General features: G+C 40.6%; 1 protein-coding gene across 1 annotated transcript; it reads left to right on the top strand.

The window, feature by feature from the left end:
• The first annotated feature begins 1,846 nt into the window (after nt 1-1,846).
• LOC138055684 (uncharacterized) lies at nt 1,847-16,449 on the top strand. Its single transcript, XM_068901567.1, has 5 exons — nt 1,847-2,182; nt 2,291-2,396; nt 7,968-8,651; nt 14,590-14,652; nt 15,182-16,449. The coding sequence occupies exons 3-5, from the start codon at nt 8,021-8,023 to the stop codon at nt 16,447-16,449; spliced, it is 1,962 nt and encodes a 653-aa protein (XP_068757668.1). The 5' UTR covers nt 1,847-2,182; nt 2,291-2,396; nt 7,968-8,020.

Below are 16,449 nucleotides of genomic sequence, written 5' to 3'. Positions count from 1 at the left end.
TGTTCGATCTCAGTGTAAATTATTTCAGACTCAGTATCTGAGACCTCTCGAATGGCCGGTGGCCCGTATTGGACTGGTAGGTACCTAAAGTCAATAGTTGTGCCGGTTATCATACAGCACTGATCATATCTAGAATTTCTCTATCAGATGTAAGAGTTCTCCATTTAGTAAGGAAACTGGCAAGGTTACCTTCTTTAATGCATTTAAAATTTTGCTCTAAGCCAGTAATAATAACTGGTAATAGGGTTTCAAATTTACTTACATCGTGAATAACTGTTTGTAATGTTGTAGTTAGGCTCACTTGGTGTCCTCCCTCTTCTGGTTTAAGGCCCATGGTTTCTTTTTGAACGAGTTGTAGCTCTTGCGATGCCCTAAAAAAGGCTTGCTATTACGGGGCCTTTGATGTCCAGTTCCTGAGTAGCCTTGCTTGTAATCATGCCCTTGACTGACAGAGCTGGCAATTTTGTTGCACTCTTTTATTGTTTTTAAACTGCTTTGGACATCATCTCCAAAGAGGAAGTCCGTTACTGGGATTTGCTGATTGCAAAGGGCACGAAGCTCCTTGTTTATTGAGGGTCTCATAATATCCCGTCGCTGTAATGAAAGCTCATAAGTTGCGTGTCCCAGCAAAGCGAGCGAATCAGTCAAAGAGGAAATAATTTTTGGTTTTTCATCCATCTTCCCTTTGACTTTACTTAATAGACCATATTCGTATTCTCAGTATTGGACTGGAACTAGCTCGCAATGGAGGCTAATGCGGGGGAATCTTTTCAAATGCAAATACATTTTAATATATTCCCCCGCATTAGCCTCCATTGCAAGCTAGTTCCAGTCCAATACCGAGAATACGAATACAGTCTTTTCCTCAGTGGCCTCTGCAAGCGCAACGGTGGCTTTCACAACGGTTTGTTGGACATTTGTGAGTCGCAAGTCCTGTGATTTGACCAGTGGTTTGAGTTTGCCCCATAGTTCGTGGTTCACGAGGGGCACTTTCAATTTTTCGTAGTTGCCGGGTCGCACATACAGCTCTAGCTTTTCTTTAAGCTTTGCTTCCTTGAGCTTACCAGCAAATCTCTTATTAATAAGATTCGCCTGATGTTCATGTATGTTTGGGCCCGTTTTACCGGCCGTGTTGTATTCCTCTTCAATCTCTTTCAGGAGCTTGTCTCTCTGCGTGCTTTACAACAGAATAGAGCACAGTCAAGGCTTCTTTATTTGTTAAATATTGTAATTATTTCCTTTATTAATGAAAAAAAAAGTTTTTGTTGCTATCACGTTCAAATTAATGTACTTAAGCAAAATGCATAGAGGTTTCAAAATAAATCGTAATTTAATGTTATAGTAATCTGTTGATATAGTATTGCGAATTTCCAGTGTCACCGTCAAGCAACAACATTATTGAATCGTTTGCTGTAAAAACTGTTACGGGTGTTAAACAATACATACACGTATCAAAAATTTCTTTCAGGACACTTCCAACCTTTATCTTTCCACACCCTTCCACTTCACTAGCTAAATGACTGCCGAACGCACCTCAATAATCTAAGATTACTGACTAGTATTTGGTGGAATCGAGTGAGAGATCGAATGGGTGAGTTAATAGATGATATTTGTATTCTCAGTATTGGACTGGAACTGTAGCTTGCCGTGGAGGCTAATGCGGTGGAATATATTAAAAAGTATTTGCATTTAAAAAGATTCCCCCGCATTAGCCTCCACTGCAAGCTAGTTCCAGTCCAATACCGAGAATACGAATATCGTCTATTATCTGGCATGCCTACGTCACCCACAAGCCAAAAAATGGATGATTGCGTGACACTTAACATAAGCGTGAGGATGTCTTTTCCCCACAACATTCCTTCCAAGTATATTACTTTGCGAGGAAGTTTCAGCTGCCAACATGCATTCGACTGGTGTTTCTGCGTAGTATGGTCATTTTGAAAGCGTGACATCGGGATAATCATATGCATTTATATTTTCTTTATTTTAATTCTGCCTGAGTGAGTTTGATCTCGTGATTTTTGACGACAAGTTTACACCTTTTACACCTTTTGTAATCTATTTTAGGTGTGAAGCAGCTGAAATCAAGGTATTTCTAACTTTAGAAGGAAGCAGCCGTACATTCTGTATTTGTGGTTTATTGGCTCAAATACAGTATCGTTCTTCTTAGCTCCTCACGCAGGTAAGCGAGACTGCATGGCATCAATTCACCGGAGGCGGATCATTCCGCCATGAACCACCGACGACATTAATTCTACCGCCTAATTTTACTTTCATTTCCACGTTTCAGAAGAACATTTGGTTACTACAAAGCTTTGGTTTGCAACAGCTCCCTCTAATGATGCAAAGCTGGGGTAAAGTGCGTGCTAATAACAAGGCCAGGTCAGTCATATAAGGTATTTCTTTCTTTGTTGAAAAGAACGTAAAACGTAAGTGCATGATTGCCACTTTTCATTGGTGAGCCACTCATACACAAATATGATGTCAAATATGATCTTTTTGATAGTGGGTTAACGAGATTTTAAACGAAATCAGGCAGGAACCATCATCAACCGTCAGTGCTAACGAAGCAACGGAGCGAGGACACAGGACTGAAAGATATAGTAAAGGCCTATTCAGTATGAGCCCAGTAACTGGTCTAGCTTGGTTAGCGGAATGAAATTTATTAAAATTTCTGTTCATGTGAGAAATTTTTGAGGAGCGAGGATGGCACAGTCGGTTAGTAAAATGAGCACACCTTCGAGCTCAGGTTTGTCAGTTGATTACTGTTACGAGTTATCGACGTTAAATATGGTTGCTTCACTTTACTTTTTAGCCCGGTTACCGAGATGAAAAGAGTGACGCGACCATTCAAGTGTGAAATCTAACGAACAAGCCTGGACAAAACTTTTTTTTAAAAATTGGTTTATAACTAAGAAACCCCTAAATTGTTTTCTTTTTACTCCAACTATCAAAATTATTGCCTTTAACTTAAAAATACAAGAAAAGAAAAGTAAAAAGTCAAATACTTTCCGTCCTATCAAGGAAATACAATGCATTATTCATCCCGGTGACCGGGCTGAAGTGTTATATTATATTTTCAAAGTGAAGCCGAAAGCGGAACCCCCAAGCATTTCTCTCCATCGATCGAACACGAATACTGTATCTTTAGTCATTGTTAATTAATTGTGGTAAACAAAAACTACGTACGTCGCACCCTTCGGACAAATATGATTGTTGGAAAGAGATTTACGCTATCATATCGTCTCCCTCTACTAACTATGACGCGATCTTGGAAATACATACAACTTATCAAGGAATATGTATAACCTACTGAGAAAAGATAAAACATCACGAGGAAATGTATACGACTTCTTGTGTTAATATACCAACTTCCCTTAAAAATATATGGCTTCTTGCGTGAATATACAGCTTTCCCGGAAAAACATACAACCTACTGCACAAATACACAACTTCCACGAAAACACAAGTAATACTTTAGCCCATTATTTTTTTCACGGTCAGCTGATTCGCACTTAAACCCAGAAAAGTTCCCGTTCCGTTGTGTTGCTCTATGGCAGAACATATATTGAACAGACTGCTACAAGATGTAAACTCGCTTAATTAAAGAAGCCAACAATAAGGCCAATAATGTCGAAATAATGCTCCAGAGATATGTAATCGAGACAGAAAGGAAAACACGACTTTAGATGCTGCCCTAAGGCAACTATATTTAAGCATCCGAGCATTCCGACATTCCGAGGGCAATCTACTTCAAGCCTATGGAAAGCCAAATGGTGCAAAATTCAGGTACCCAAATTGGCGTCATATTCAAGAAGTTCCTATCAAGGTCAAGAGAAATTTCAATCAAGCTCAACAAAATCAAGTTATGCTCAACGGATTTTCTTATGGCTAGAAATCTCGGCCATCAGTGGGAGATGCTAATCTGTCAATCGTGAAAGGTGCATTTTGTACTCTCATTGGTGGAGAGAAATCATGCGATTCACTCATTTCGCACTGCACGGTAGATAATTAACAATTATTCCATGAGCGCGCGTTGGATATGAGTTGGCTATAACCATTCCATATCCAACAAGCGCGAATGGAATAATTGTTTTATTAAATTCCTTAAACTCCAAAAATTTGGAAGTACGAAATACGAGCGAAAAAAGCGAGAAAATCCGAGCGAAATCGAAAAAACTTGATGAAGATGCGATAATGTGTAATACCTTGATGTCAGACAGACGTAGGCTCATCACAAAAACATTTCTTGACTTTTCGCGTACTTCTAAACGTCGGAATTGATCCAAACTTTCCACCCAAAAAAAAAAGCTCTTTTTTTCTTTTTTGGCTTTATTCCGAGAGAAATTTCGCTTTCCGAGGTCAAACTAAGATATATAAGATGATAGCCGAGATTGAGTGAAAAGTATTATCGCGAAAAGAGCACGCGAAAAGTATTATCCGAGGTTGAGAATTTAATAATAAACGTTTTACGTACAAAAAGAGAAAATAAAATAGGGCACGAAAGCAGGGAAGTTGCTGTTCGGAAAGGCGAAAAACACCCAAAATGTTATTAAAATTATCAAAATAATGGCCTGGAAACTAGAAGCCAGGTCCTCCAAGGTAAATATGAAAACAGCATGGCTGATCGAAAGAACGAGGTGGAGAAATATGACTTCGGTGGACGATTTCGTGCAGAATTTTGCAGCAATATCATGTTTCATTGGCCAGAAAACATGGAAATTTGCTTCGAAACAAGTTTTAAAACCGCACCCGCTTTTAAGTCCCGGAAAATGTTATTTTCAGGATCTGAAATTGTGGCTTCTATACATTAAAAATCACAGTGAACAAAGTTTCGGCAGCCACATGTTTAGCGAGAAAGGGTGAAGCTATTTTCGTTCCGCCACCGTACTGTTGCTTTTACAGTTACTGTATTATCGCCATAAATATGCTTGAAAACCTCAACGACGACAGATTCGAAATCCACTATTTGATATGGATATTACAGATTTCGTTTTGTATTTTGCATTGAAATTAAGGAGGTAAGCGGGATTTTGAATCTGTTTTCATAGTAAAGTGTCTGCCGTTTGAAGTGTTGTGACATGTTTTTGGTCTCGTTGGCTGCATCAACTGAGCGTGCGTGTCCGAGATTTCTGGCCATGCTCAGGGTCAATACAATTTTACAGCGGTTACCAGTCAAACGCGACTGTTTTTCATGTTTCGACATTAATTTTCAGTGGACGTGAATCAAATGTTTCCATGACGAATTTGACTGCCGCAAAATGAACAGGACTATTGGTATGGAAACATTTGATTGACGTCCACCCAAATTTAATTTCGAAAGATGAAAAGCAGGCCGTTTGAGGGGCGTGTATGGCTGGAACCGCTGTGAGGAAGCTCAACAAAATCAAGTCATCACATTCAACAAATTTCCTTTCGAGGCCAAGAGATGTTTGAGTCAAGCTCAAGAATAACTTAAGTTACTTTCAACGAAAAAATTATTTCACTTTCAGGCTTCTTCCCACATCGATGCCACGTTTCAGCAACTTGGACCCTCAAGATCATTAGGCCGCGATTGCCATGACGCTCAAGGTAACCAAACTCTTGCATCAAACAACCGAACTACTTTGTCAACAACTACCCCAGATACCGTCAACAAAGTGACTCATTAATCCACAATGCCAGTTGTTCTAATAACTACCTCGTATATAATACCTAATTCAAGGGAACATTCTCGTTGATTTTAAGGTTTGGCCTGCTCGGCCGACCAATGGACGACTTAGTTCGGTTGTTTGATGGTTACCTTGAGTGTGACGACAATCGCGACGTGATTTTGAAGGTTGACTGAAGTTATTGGAACGTGTCATTGAATTTGGGTTCGACATGGAACGATTCTTTAGTTGAAAGTAACTTAAGTTTATTCTTGAGCTTGACTCAAACAACTCTTGGCCTTGAAACAAACTTTGTTCAATGTGAAGCCAATTTTTGGAATTGTGCACAATTTGGCTTTCCGTACTCTGCATGCTGCTTTGTGCTTTGGCATCCATGAGTCAAGCCGCGGCAAATGTGTTCAATTCCAGCGTAAATTACGGAAAGGGAAAAAAGCAAGGAAATAAGGGAGGGAAATTGGCTACTAGCGTTCCCTAACCTGTCTTTAAAGGCGTAATTCTACTGCCATCTCCAAGAGTTGACAAAGTTCCACGTGGACAATTTAGAGAGGGTTATGACAAACTCAATACATTTTTCCTTCTTTTTAGATATAGAGTTTTCGGAGTTAAAGCTGAAAGGACCTATGCATGCTTACTACTTTTCAGAATCAGCTTTGTTAATGCATCGAGGGGCAACACATCTTTGAGACTTTTCTTCGCATCAACTAATACGACTTCTGTGAAACCCTTCTCAAATCTTCAAGTCCTCGTAAAATCATGTGTTCTTTAATCTACTGTACGTCGTAAGTTATCATAAGTGAGTGAGTGGTTTGCCAAAATGGTGGGCAATTTGAGCGCTTTAAAAAATCATGGAAAATTTGCGTCTTATTCAAATTGAAAAACTCCTTCACAAAACTTTACATTATTGATCTGAGTTTTCATTTGGATTCCTTCTCTTGGTACACAATTCTTGTCAATGACCTCCTTCACTCTTAAAGCGGCAGGGCTAAAGTACAGGTCACTTTTCACGGGTCATTGTTTTACCTATACTAAAGCAACCCAAAACCTTGAAATTGGCTAACCTTAGGCCATGCATTTAGCATTAGTAAAGGTTTGGTAACAAGTGACCTAACAGGACCGGCTAGCACATATAATTCAGTGGGCCATACGCCTTTCTCGTTTCTTCTCTTCTCCACCTATTGACCGAGTTTCACCAAATGTCTACCGAACATTACGGAGAGATGTGAATTTGATGAGTTTCGCTTGAAATCCCCCCCCCCCCCCCCCCTACCATCCTTATGCCCCTCCGAGGGTTGAGACAAATCTATTTCACATTAATTGAATCAACTATACAGCAACAAGTGTTTCGTGTATTGGTTCGTAAAAAAAGTTAATTTGAGGGGCATAAAACCTTGTTAAGTGACATTTTGAAAAGAAATCCGCCACCCGTGAATGACCTCACAGGCCCCGGGCAGTGTGTTAATTATCCATAACCCTTAGTTTCTAGCACTTGAACTTGCAAATTACATAGCAGGCTATTTTTGAAATATTTCCAAAATATTGAAAAAGAACACTTAAAAAAAGGAGCGTTTCCAACCACCCCCTTGTAACACCGTAGGGGTATGAGCTTGCTTGTAAGTCTAAGGATGAATATCTGACATAACATGGATCCAGTTCTTGTCGCTCTCAATAAGTTGCTATCTGAGAGGCAATTCATGAAACAGAGTTTACTATACAATTGATTCAATTAAAGAGAAATTAAATTGATTCGAACAGGAATTTCCTTCTCTTTTCATCATAATTTTAGTCGAGATCCTGCATTCCCTCCACTTGTTATGTGCAAACGCCCATCACCCAAGAGTAAGATTTACCCAAATTGGCCTGTCCCCATCAGCTTCAGAAAATTGTCCTTTTTTAAAAACCAAGTTTAACGGGAAAATAAACAATAGACTAAATCGGCTGACTCAATGTTGTACCCAATTAAAACCCTTTGGGAATAAAACGTTTTTCCCCAGGTATTTCCATATCACTTAAATGTGAATGCTGCATTATAATGCAAATACAATACACAAATAATCCTGACTTCAGGAGATTTGAATTAGGTGCAACATTGAGTTAGCCGATGCTGTCTATTTTTTTTTTTTCGAAATACTTAGTTTAAAAATAGATACTTTCCTGACGCTGATAGGGACAAACCTGATACCAGATTCTTACTCTTGGGTAATGTATTCCTGGTATGTGCTAAACTAATCTGGATTTCACCTGCTTCCTCTGCTCGATAAGATAACCTTTAGTTCCAGATTTTAATTCCAACAAACGACACTCATTTTGCATATTTAGCTACTCGACAATGCAGGAAATGGCGCCTGGTCCAGGGGCCTTTCGCCCGAACAATGAGGGGACTAACTATGCACGTCTGTGTCGCCTTCTTGTGGATGTGGGAACCCAGGGACACCTTTGGATGTGGGAACCTCAGGGACACCTTTGACAGAATACATTCTCCAGCCACTCTGGACGTGACTTTGACAACTCCTCCTACCCTCATCATATTGCAATCGCTGCGAAAAAAAGGAGTTTTAAATCCTTCACAGTGGGAGAAGCTCTATCCACCTGCAACCACCTCTCCATCTGTGTCATCAACCAATTTTGACATTACACTTCTGACTTTGCTGCTGAGGCATATATGTCACTTACGTCCTCCTGCGAGTACTGGAAACTGGGACGCGCTTCCCTTAGGTTTTGATAACAGCACTGAAGCCAACATAGCAAGAATCAAGTATTACCGAAACAATGTGTGTGCACACGCCAGCCAGGCAGCTATTGACGATCCAGCATTCAATGCGCTATGGGATAATATCAGCAATGCGCTTCTGGCACTTGGATCTGGCAAAGGTTATGCAACTGTCGTTACCCGGCTGAAAACTGAATGTATGGATCCTGATGTTGAAGAGCACTACCGAAAGGTGCTGAGGAAGAGGAAGAAAGAAAATGATAGCCTCAAGGACAAGCTTGAAGAACTGCAAGGTAGGCTGAATCTCAAACTTATAGCAGAAAGATGTAAATTGTACGGTCTTCAAGATTTCTAAATAAACACATAAGGAAATAAAGAAGAGACGGAGAAGGAGAATTGGGGATATGGCCGGGATCAGTTGCGAATTTCATAAAAATTATCTGTAGAAACAGCAGCCAGTTTCCCTTAACCCTTTATAAGGCCCGAGGGGTTCTCATTGACGAGTAAAATCGTCTGGCGTTAGACAGAGTAAAATCTGTAACTGGCCGCTAGGATAAAAGGGTTAACGTCTGCAATCACGAGACGTCTCAGACGTATCTCATAAATTTGAGCAATAAGGAAGACGCAACAGATGGTTTTCAATCACGTGAAGAGACGGCCATGTTGGTGTACAAAAAAATAGCAAACTATGGCTCATGTTTGCATTATAATAGAGTCAAATTCCCAAAAGACTTTTTTCTCTATTGTTCTGTGCACCAACATGGCTGCTGTGACGTCAGACAGAAAAATCAATCCTCTCAAGCACACATTTTCCACAAATTGCAAATCCTTAAATGGAAATATTTTTGGAAATATTAAGCCCTGGTAGCTTTGCACACGGTTCGTACAACTTCAGACAAACTTTTCAAGGAGAAATATTTTTATAAGGACAAAGTTTTTTTTTAAGATATGAAAACTCTAAACTATATGAAGTTTGAAGGAACCAAGGACGGACAACCCTTGCATCGATGACATTTTCATTGGGAGGAAAACATTTTATGCCCTGAGCTGGATTTGAACCCAGGGCACAAAAAGTTTTTCTCCCAGTCAAAAAAATGTTATCCAGGGGTTGTCCGTCCTTGGTCCCTTCAAACTTCATTAATTAACCACATTTCGCCGAGGCTTGGACTGTGAACCATTTGTGATCCTCCTGGGGGCAGAGGCAGAGATGTCTGTTGGCTCGAGAGACCCTCTTAACTTGTATATATATATAGAAATATAGAAAAAGTGTAGGGGAGAAACCCTGACAATGCACACCCCAAATAATCATATTTTTAACTGAATAAATGTTTGAAAGAAAATTTGCCCTGAGCGGGATTTGAACCCACGTCCCCCCATTACTAGTCGGGTGTGATCACCACTACACCACCAGGACAACCATGCTGGCAACTTAGCAATCGAAGAGGTGATTTACGTGGTTAAGGTGTGGGCCTCCCGGGAAATTTTTCTTTCAAGGTGACAAGGTAGGGGAGCCTATAACTTCACTTGAAACCCAACTAAGGATCAAGTTAATGATGCACGACCGTAGTCAACTTAGCGGATGACAAGGAAGGATCCTAGAAGGATACAGGCTAATTTTAATTTTAGAGAAAGTGTAGGAGAGAAACCCTGACAATGCACACCCCAAATAATCATATTTTTAACTGAATAAATGTTTGAAAGAAAATTTGCCCTGAGCGGGATTTGAACCCACGTCCCCCCATTACTAGTCGGGTGTGATCACCACTACACCACCAGGACAACCATGCTGGCAACACAGCCATCGAAGAGGTGATTTACGTGGTTAAGGCGTGGGCCTCCCGGGAAATTTTTCTTTCAAGGTGACAAGGTAGGGGAGCCTATAACTTCACTTGAAACCCAACTAAGGATCAAGTTAATGATGCACGACCGTAGTCAACTTAGCGGATGACAAGGAAGGATCCTAGAAGGATACAGGCTAATTTTAATTTTAGAGAAAGTGTAGCAGAGAAACCCTGACAATGCACACCCCAAATAATCATATGATTATTTGGGGTGTGCATTGTCAGGGTTTCTCTCCTACACTTTCTCTAAAATTAAAATTAGCCTGTATCCTTCTAGGATCCTTCCTTGTCATCCGCTAAGTTGACTACGGTCGTGCATCATTAACTTGATCCTTAGTTGGGTTTCAAGTGAAGTTATAGGCTCCCCTACCTTGTCACCTCGAAAGAAAATTTCCCGGGAGGCCCACGCCTTAACCACGTAAATCACCTCTTCGATGGCTGTGTTGCCAGCATGGTTGTCCTGGTGGTGTAGTGGTGATCACACCCGACTAGTAATGGGGGGACGTGGGTTCAAATCCCGCTCAGGGCAAATTTTCTTTCAAACATTTATTCAGTTATATATATATATATATATATATATATATATATATATATATATATATATATATATATAGTTAAGTGTACGTAAGGAAAAGCGACGACGAGACAAACTCTTGACTGTTCTGGACGAAGTTTAATACGACGTTTTGGCCGTTCGGCCTTCTTCAGGTTAACAATTAAAAACTATAAAAACTATTTACAATCAATTTTTTTTAGCTTTTAATTTTTAACCTGAAGAAGGCCGAACGGCCAAAACGTCGTATTAAACTTCGTCCAGAACAGTCAAGAGTTTGTCTCTTCGTCGCTTTTCCTTAGGTACACTTAACTACAAATTCGCGTCGATCCTCTGTGGTTCCTCTTACTGGGAGTTCATCGTTAGGTCAACCAACCGTACATTGTTTTATATATATATATATATATATATATATATATATATATATATATATACATATATATATATATATAATCTTTTACAAGCATCCAATAGGTGTAGATGTTCTCTCCTACATGCGTGCGCTAACTGCATAAACATGTAGTTAGCGCGCGCATGTAGGAGAGTTAACGGTTAATTGAAGCACGCGCACGCGCGTGGATGTTTTATTTGAAGCTTGTAAAAAATAGTATGACGCGTGCAGGGCAACTGTACTTTACCCTGATGAAGACTCCTGTACGGAGTGAAAATATAGGTGTGTAGAAACGGTTTATCGTTTGTCTTCATTTGTGATGAGTTATATATACATATATATATAGTAAGTTAAAAAAGACGCGAGGACGGACAACTTCTGACGTAAAAAAAGTTTAAAAATGAAAAGACCTTCTTCAGTTATGAGAACTTTTGAATAAAAACGAAACTTAAATAAGATAATTACATAATTAGAAGTGACAACTGTCAAAAAAATATAAGATTGCAAAAAAGAAGAACAAAAAGTAGTGCTAATTAGTAGACGACAAGAAAGCTAAACGAAGGAAAACGATCATGCTCACCTAAGGAGGACTGGATTTGATCAGCTGCCACTCTTTCAGACAATTTTGAAACCAAGGAAAGATTGCTGATCGGTTGAAAATTTTAAGGATCATGTCAAAACTCATTAACAGTGGTGTAACAACCGAGTCTTTCCAAATATCAGGGAAAAATCTGGATTCAAGCGACAAGTATCGGAAGTAACTCGTCAAGGCAGTCTTTCATGATGTCAGGATCAAGTAAACAGGATTTTGTCGGCGCTCTAAGCACAAGTTTCCCTAAATAGTCCATGTCTACCCGGCGAAAAGCAGTAAAGGACGAGGAACAACGAGAAGAATAACGATTAATAGTGCTGCAAGAATTCTCAGTTGCATCAAGGGTAACACGAAGATCCAATATTTTCTTAATAAAGAACGACCCATGTCATTAGCCAAGGCTAACTTGTCACTGTGCGGTGGAAGAGGCGTCTCAGCTGAAGAATTCAATAGTTTCTTTGTAGCAGCAAAGAGCTTGTGTTGATCACCAGGAATGTTGTTGATGAAATTTGTGTACAATTCACAACGAGACTTACTAATTTCATCTTTCCATTTCTGGCATCTATTTTGTACCACTATAATTTTTTTATGATTCACACGGCCACGCCACAAAGTCACGCAAAGGGCCTATATTGAGCTGATGCCTTGACGTTTGCAATGTCCACCGAACTTCAGCAGAAAGCACGTCATGTTTTGCCACAAAGTTCTCCAACATGCCCCGTCCTTGACCACTCTCCTAAGTAAGCTTGATTGGTGATTGATCATCTGCTGCCGGCATAGGTTGGGGAAGAGAAAATTTACCATTATTTGCTTTTGCACAACTAGAACTAGATTCTGATCATTGGTCTCAGTATAGACGGCTAGCAGTCCCTTCTCAGTCAGTCGCCCGCTTTAGTCATGCAAGCGAGTCGAAGAGCCGATGGGAGAATGGGTAGAGAGCGGGAGGTACATGGCGGACAACCCCACTTCAGAGGCCTGGTGCATGGATTGAGTTTTGCATCATGTATGCGTTATCGTTTTATACCGACAATTTCGGAAGTTATTTCAGTATTTTAAACGTCGTTAGTGGACAAGTTATTCTAGCAAAATCATTTGATTTATCAGAAAGTGATAAGGTATTAAGGTGTACACGAAGTCCTAAAATTATTTTTTCCAAAATCATGTAGACCTTAGCCAAGTAGTCCATTTCCGAGTTCATGTCTGCCTCCTCTTTAAAGTGAGGCTAAGTGCAAACTTTTTGTGATGATAATTAGTTCTACTTTTATTATGAATGAAAACTACTCACTTTGAAGAGGAGGCAGACAAGAACTCGTAAATGGCCTATTCAAGGACTTTTCAAGACAACTGCAAAAATTGAAGACACATATCCAAGGTTGTACGAACCTACTACCAAATTCTTGCTGCGACTTAGAACGAGAAACAAACAAGGAAGGAAAAGAAACAAACAAAATGTCAAAAAGCACTCGCAAAGCTAATGTTTTGCTCATTAACTGACGTTGTCTGGTGGAATTCATGTCACGTTTCCGCCGGATATCTTCAGCTCCCTATTTTTTTCGCAGTGCAACAGGGAACGATAAGAAATGTGTTAGAATGCATGTGAAAAGCGTGCAAATTAGCGATTGTTTTTCTTTATGTGGCATTTTAGTTTCCGTTACTGTAGCTTTAGGCTCCCAATTTTACAAGATGATGGGGGACAGTGGGAAATAAAGGCCGAACAGTGGCCCAAAGGTCGCCGGTTTCATTAACTTTGGCTGTGCGACCAGGAGTTACGCTTAACGATTGCCTAGCGTTCGTAGTCTTGACCTACGTCGAGTGTATTTTTGTCATTAGCTTGGAATTAACGTCTGTTGCATCAGCTAGACATTAGTAGGCGCTGTTATCGCCTCACGATCATGTGCAATTTATGTGTAAACTCAAGTGAAGCTATGATCCTCGCAATTATGAACGCAATTTTAACAATTCTAATGTTCCCGTGATGAATGAATCAACGATGAAATGATACATGAAATTAATCGAATATTGAACTGCGGATATAAATAAAGTGAAGCTATGATCCTCGCAGTTATGAACGCTATTCATTCATTCAACCCACAGATGAGCAGCTCTCAACGTCAGTGGCTTCATGATAGCTCAGTTGGTTAGAGCGACGCACCGGTATCGCGAGGTCTCGGGTTGAAACCCCGTTGAAGTCCTGAAATTTTCAGGCTTCTCAACGCAATGGCTCTTTTCGCGGTTAGTTTTTCTCGTTTGCATTACAATGTAATGTAACGTGGATGCGAGGTAATTTCGGGTTAAAACTACAAAATAGCACGAAATAGCCTCACATACATGCTAGATTATATTGTAATGCAAACGAGAAAAACTAACCGTGAAAAGGGCTATTGCTAAAATTGCGTTCATAACTGTACTGCGAGGATCATAGCTTCACTTTATTTCATTTCCGCAGTTTACAATATGATTCATTTCATATATCTTTATATCGTTTATGTGTCAACTGTTGTCTGGCATGTTGTGGGATCATTTTGGCTATGTATTAACATGGTCAATTCGGTAAAGCGGCTAACCTAAAGGCTTCCTTTTTGGATGCCGAAATCTGGACATTGATTTAACTTTTTTTCGAAAGAAATACTGTCTATACTTTTTTTTTTCTTTCTTTTTTTTTTAATTATTCCACACTTACAAACCAGCTTCTGGAGTGCTGCAGATGTTTGTCTTCGCACCTATATATTTGCTCGTGCATGGGTGTTGTCCAATGACTGAAGTACTAAAAATCATGAATAATTGGCACGACCAGAGGCACTATAATGATATTTTTGTGATAGGTGACAGTGTCTATTCTATTATGATCATTCAGAAATGCTGAACCAATTTATGTTAGAGGAAAGAAGTGACAGGAGCAAGCTCAGGAAAATCGAAGGTATGTAGTTGAAAATCTGAAGAGAGATTTCAAACTTTGAAATACCTTCAGCCTTTCATGACCGACCAGTAAATACAAAAAATACAAATCGTCTCTCTGAAAAATACAATAATATTCAACATGAAAGTTGGTTACACCTCGATTAAAATTATAGCTTTGCAAATTAGTATTGTCCTCTCGAATTGCAAGCGTCAGTGGCCTGAGATGAAAATAAACAAGCCGGTACATGCCGTCTATTCAAAAAATCTCACAATACCTGACTCGTATCATTCGTATCAGTCTCCCCAAAGATTGTGGATTTAGTTATAGTTATTCAACCGCGTGAGAACTGCACAGATTGCCATTCCCTGGGTTCGAGACACAAGGGTTTTTTTGCTCTGGCACGTGACGTCCTTGCACGAAACAAAGTTAAGTTTTTGACAAGCAATTCAATTCTTTATTCATTCTGTGCTTTTCTGCCCTTAGGAAGGGTCATTCCCGTAGATTTCATACTATGTATGTATCTATGTATGTATCTATGTATTCGCAGCTGGTGACGATGACTATGGGGATAGTGGCAACTGTGGCTATGGCGACTATTACTATGGGGATAGTGGCGACTGTGGCTATGGCGACTATTACTATGGGGATAGTGGCGACTGTGGCTCTGGTGACTATTACTATGGTGGCGACTGTGGCTATGGCGACTATTACTATGGGGATAGTGGCAACTGTGGCTATGGCGACTATTACTATGGGGATAGTGGCAACTGTGGCTATGGCGACTATTACTATGGGGATAGTGGCAACTGTGGCTATGGCGACTATTACTATGGGGATAGTGGCAACTGTGGCTATGGCGACTATTACTATGGGGATAGTGGAGACTGTGGCTCTGGTGACGATGACTATGGCGATAGTGGTGACTGTGGCTCTGGTGACGATGACTACGGCGATAATAGAGACTGTGGCTATGTTGACGATGACTATAGCGATAGTGGTGACTCTGGCTCTGGTGACGATGACTATGGCGATAGTGATGACTGTGGCTCTGGTGACGATGACTATGGCGATAGTGATGACTGTGGCTCTGGTGACGATGACTATGGCGATAGTGGTGACTCTGGCTCTGGTGACGATGACTATGGCGATAGTGATGACTGTGGCTCTGGTGACGATGACTATGGCGATAGTGATGACTGTGGCTCTGGTGACGATGACTATGGCGATAGTGATGACTGTGGCTCTGGTGACGATGACTATGGCGATAGTGGTGACTCTGGCTCTGGTGACGATGACTATGGCGATAGTGATGACTGTGGCTCTGGTGACGATGACTATGGCGATAGTGATGACTGTGGCTCTGGTGACGATGACTATGGCGATAGTGATGACTGTGGCTCTGGTGACGATGACTATGGCGATAGTGATGACTGTGGCTCTGGTGACGATGACTATGGCGATAGTGATGACTGTGGCTCTGGTGACGATGACTATGGCGATAGTGGTGACTGTGGCTCTGGTGACGATGACTATGGCGATAGTGGTGACTCTGGCTCTGGTGACGATGACTATGGCGATAGTGGTGACTGTGGCTCTGGTGACGATGACTATGGCGATAGTGATGACTGTGGCTCTGGTGACTATTACTATGGGGATAGTGGAGACTGTGGCTCTGGTGACGATGACTATGGCGATAGTGGTGACTGTGGCTCTGGTGACGATGACTACGGCGATAATAGAGACTGTGGCTATGTTGACGATGACTATAGCGATAGTGACTGTGGCTATGCTGACCGTGACTACGGCTATACATAA

The sequence above is a fragment of the Montipora capricornis genome, chromosome 7, assembly GCF_036669925.1.
Source record: "Montipora capricornis isolate CH-2021 chromosome 7, ASM3666992v2, whole genome shotgun sequence".
NCBI lineage: Eukaryota > Metazoa > Cnidaria > Anthozoa > Scleractinia > Acroporidae > Montipora > Montipora capricornis.
The sequence above is the reverse complement of the archived record's forward strand: the minus strand, read 5'-3'. Positions and strand labels throughout refer to the sequence as shown.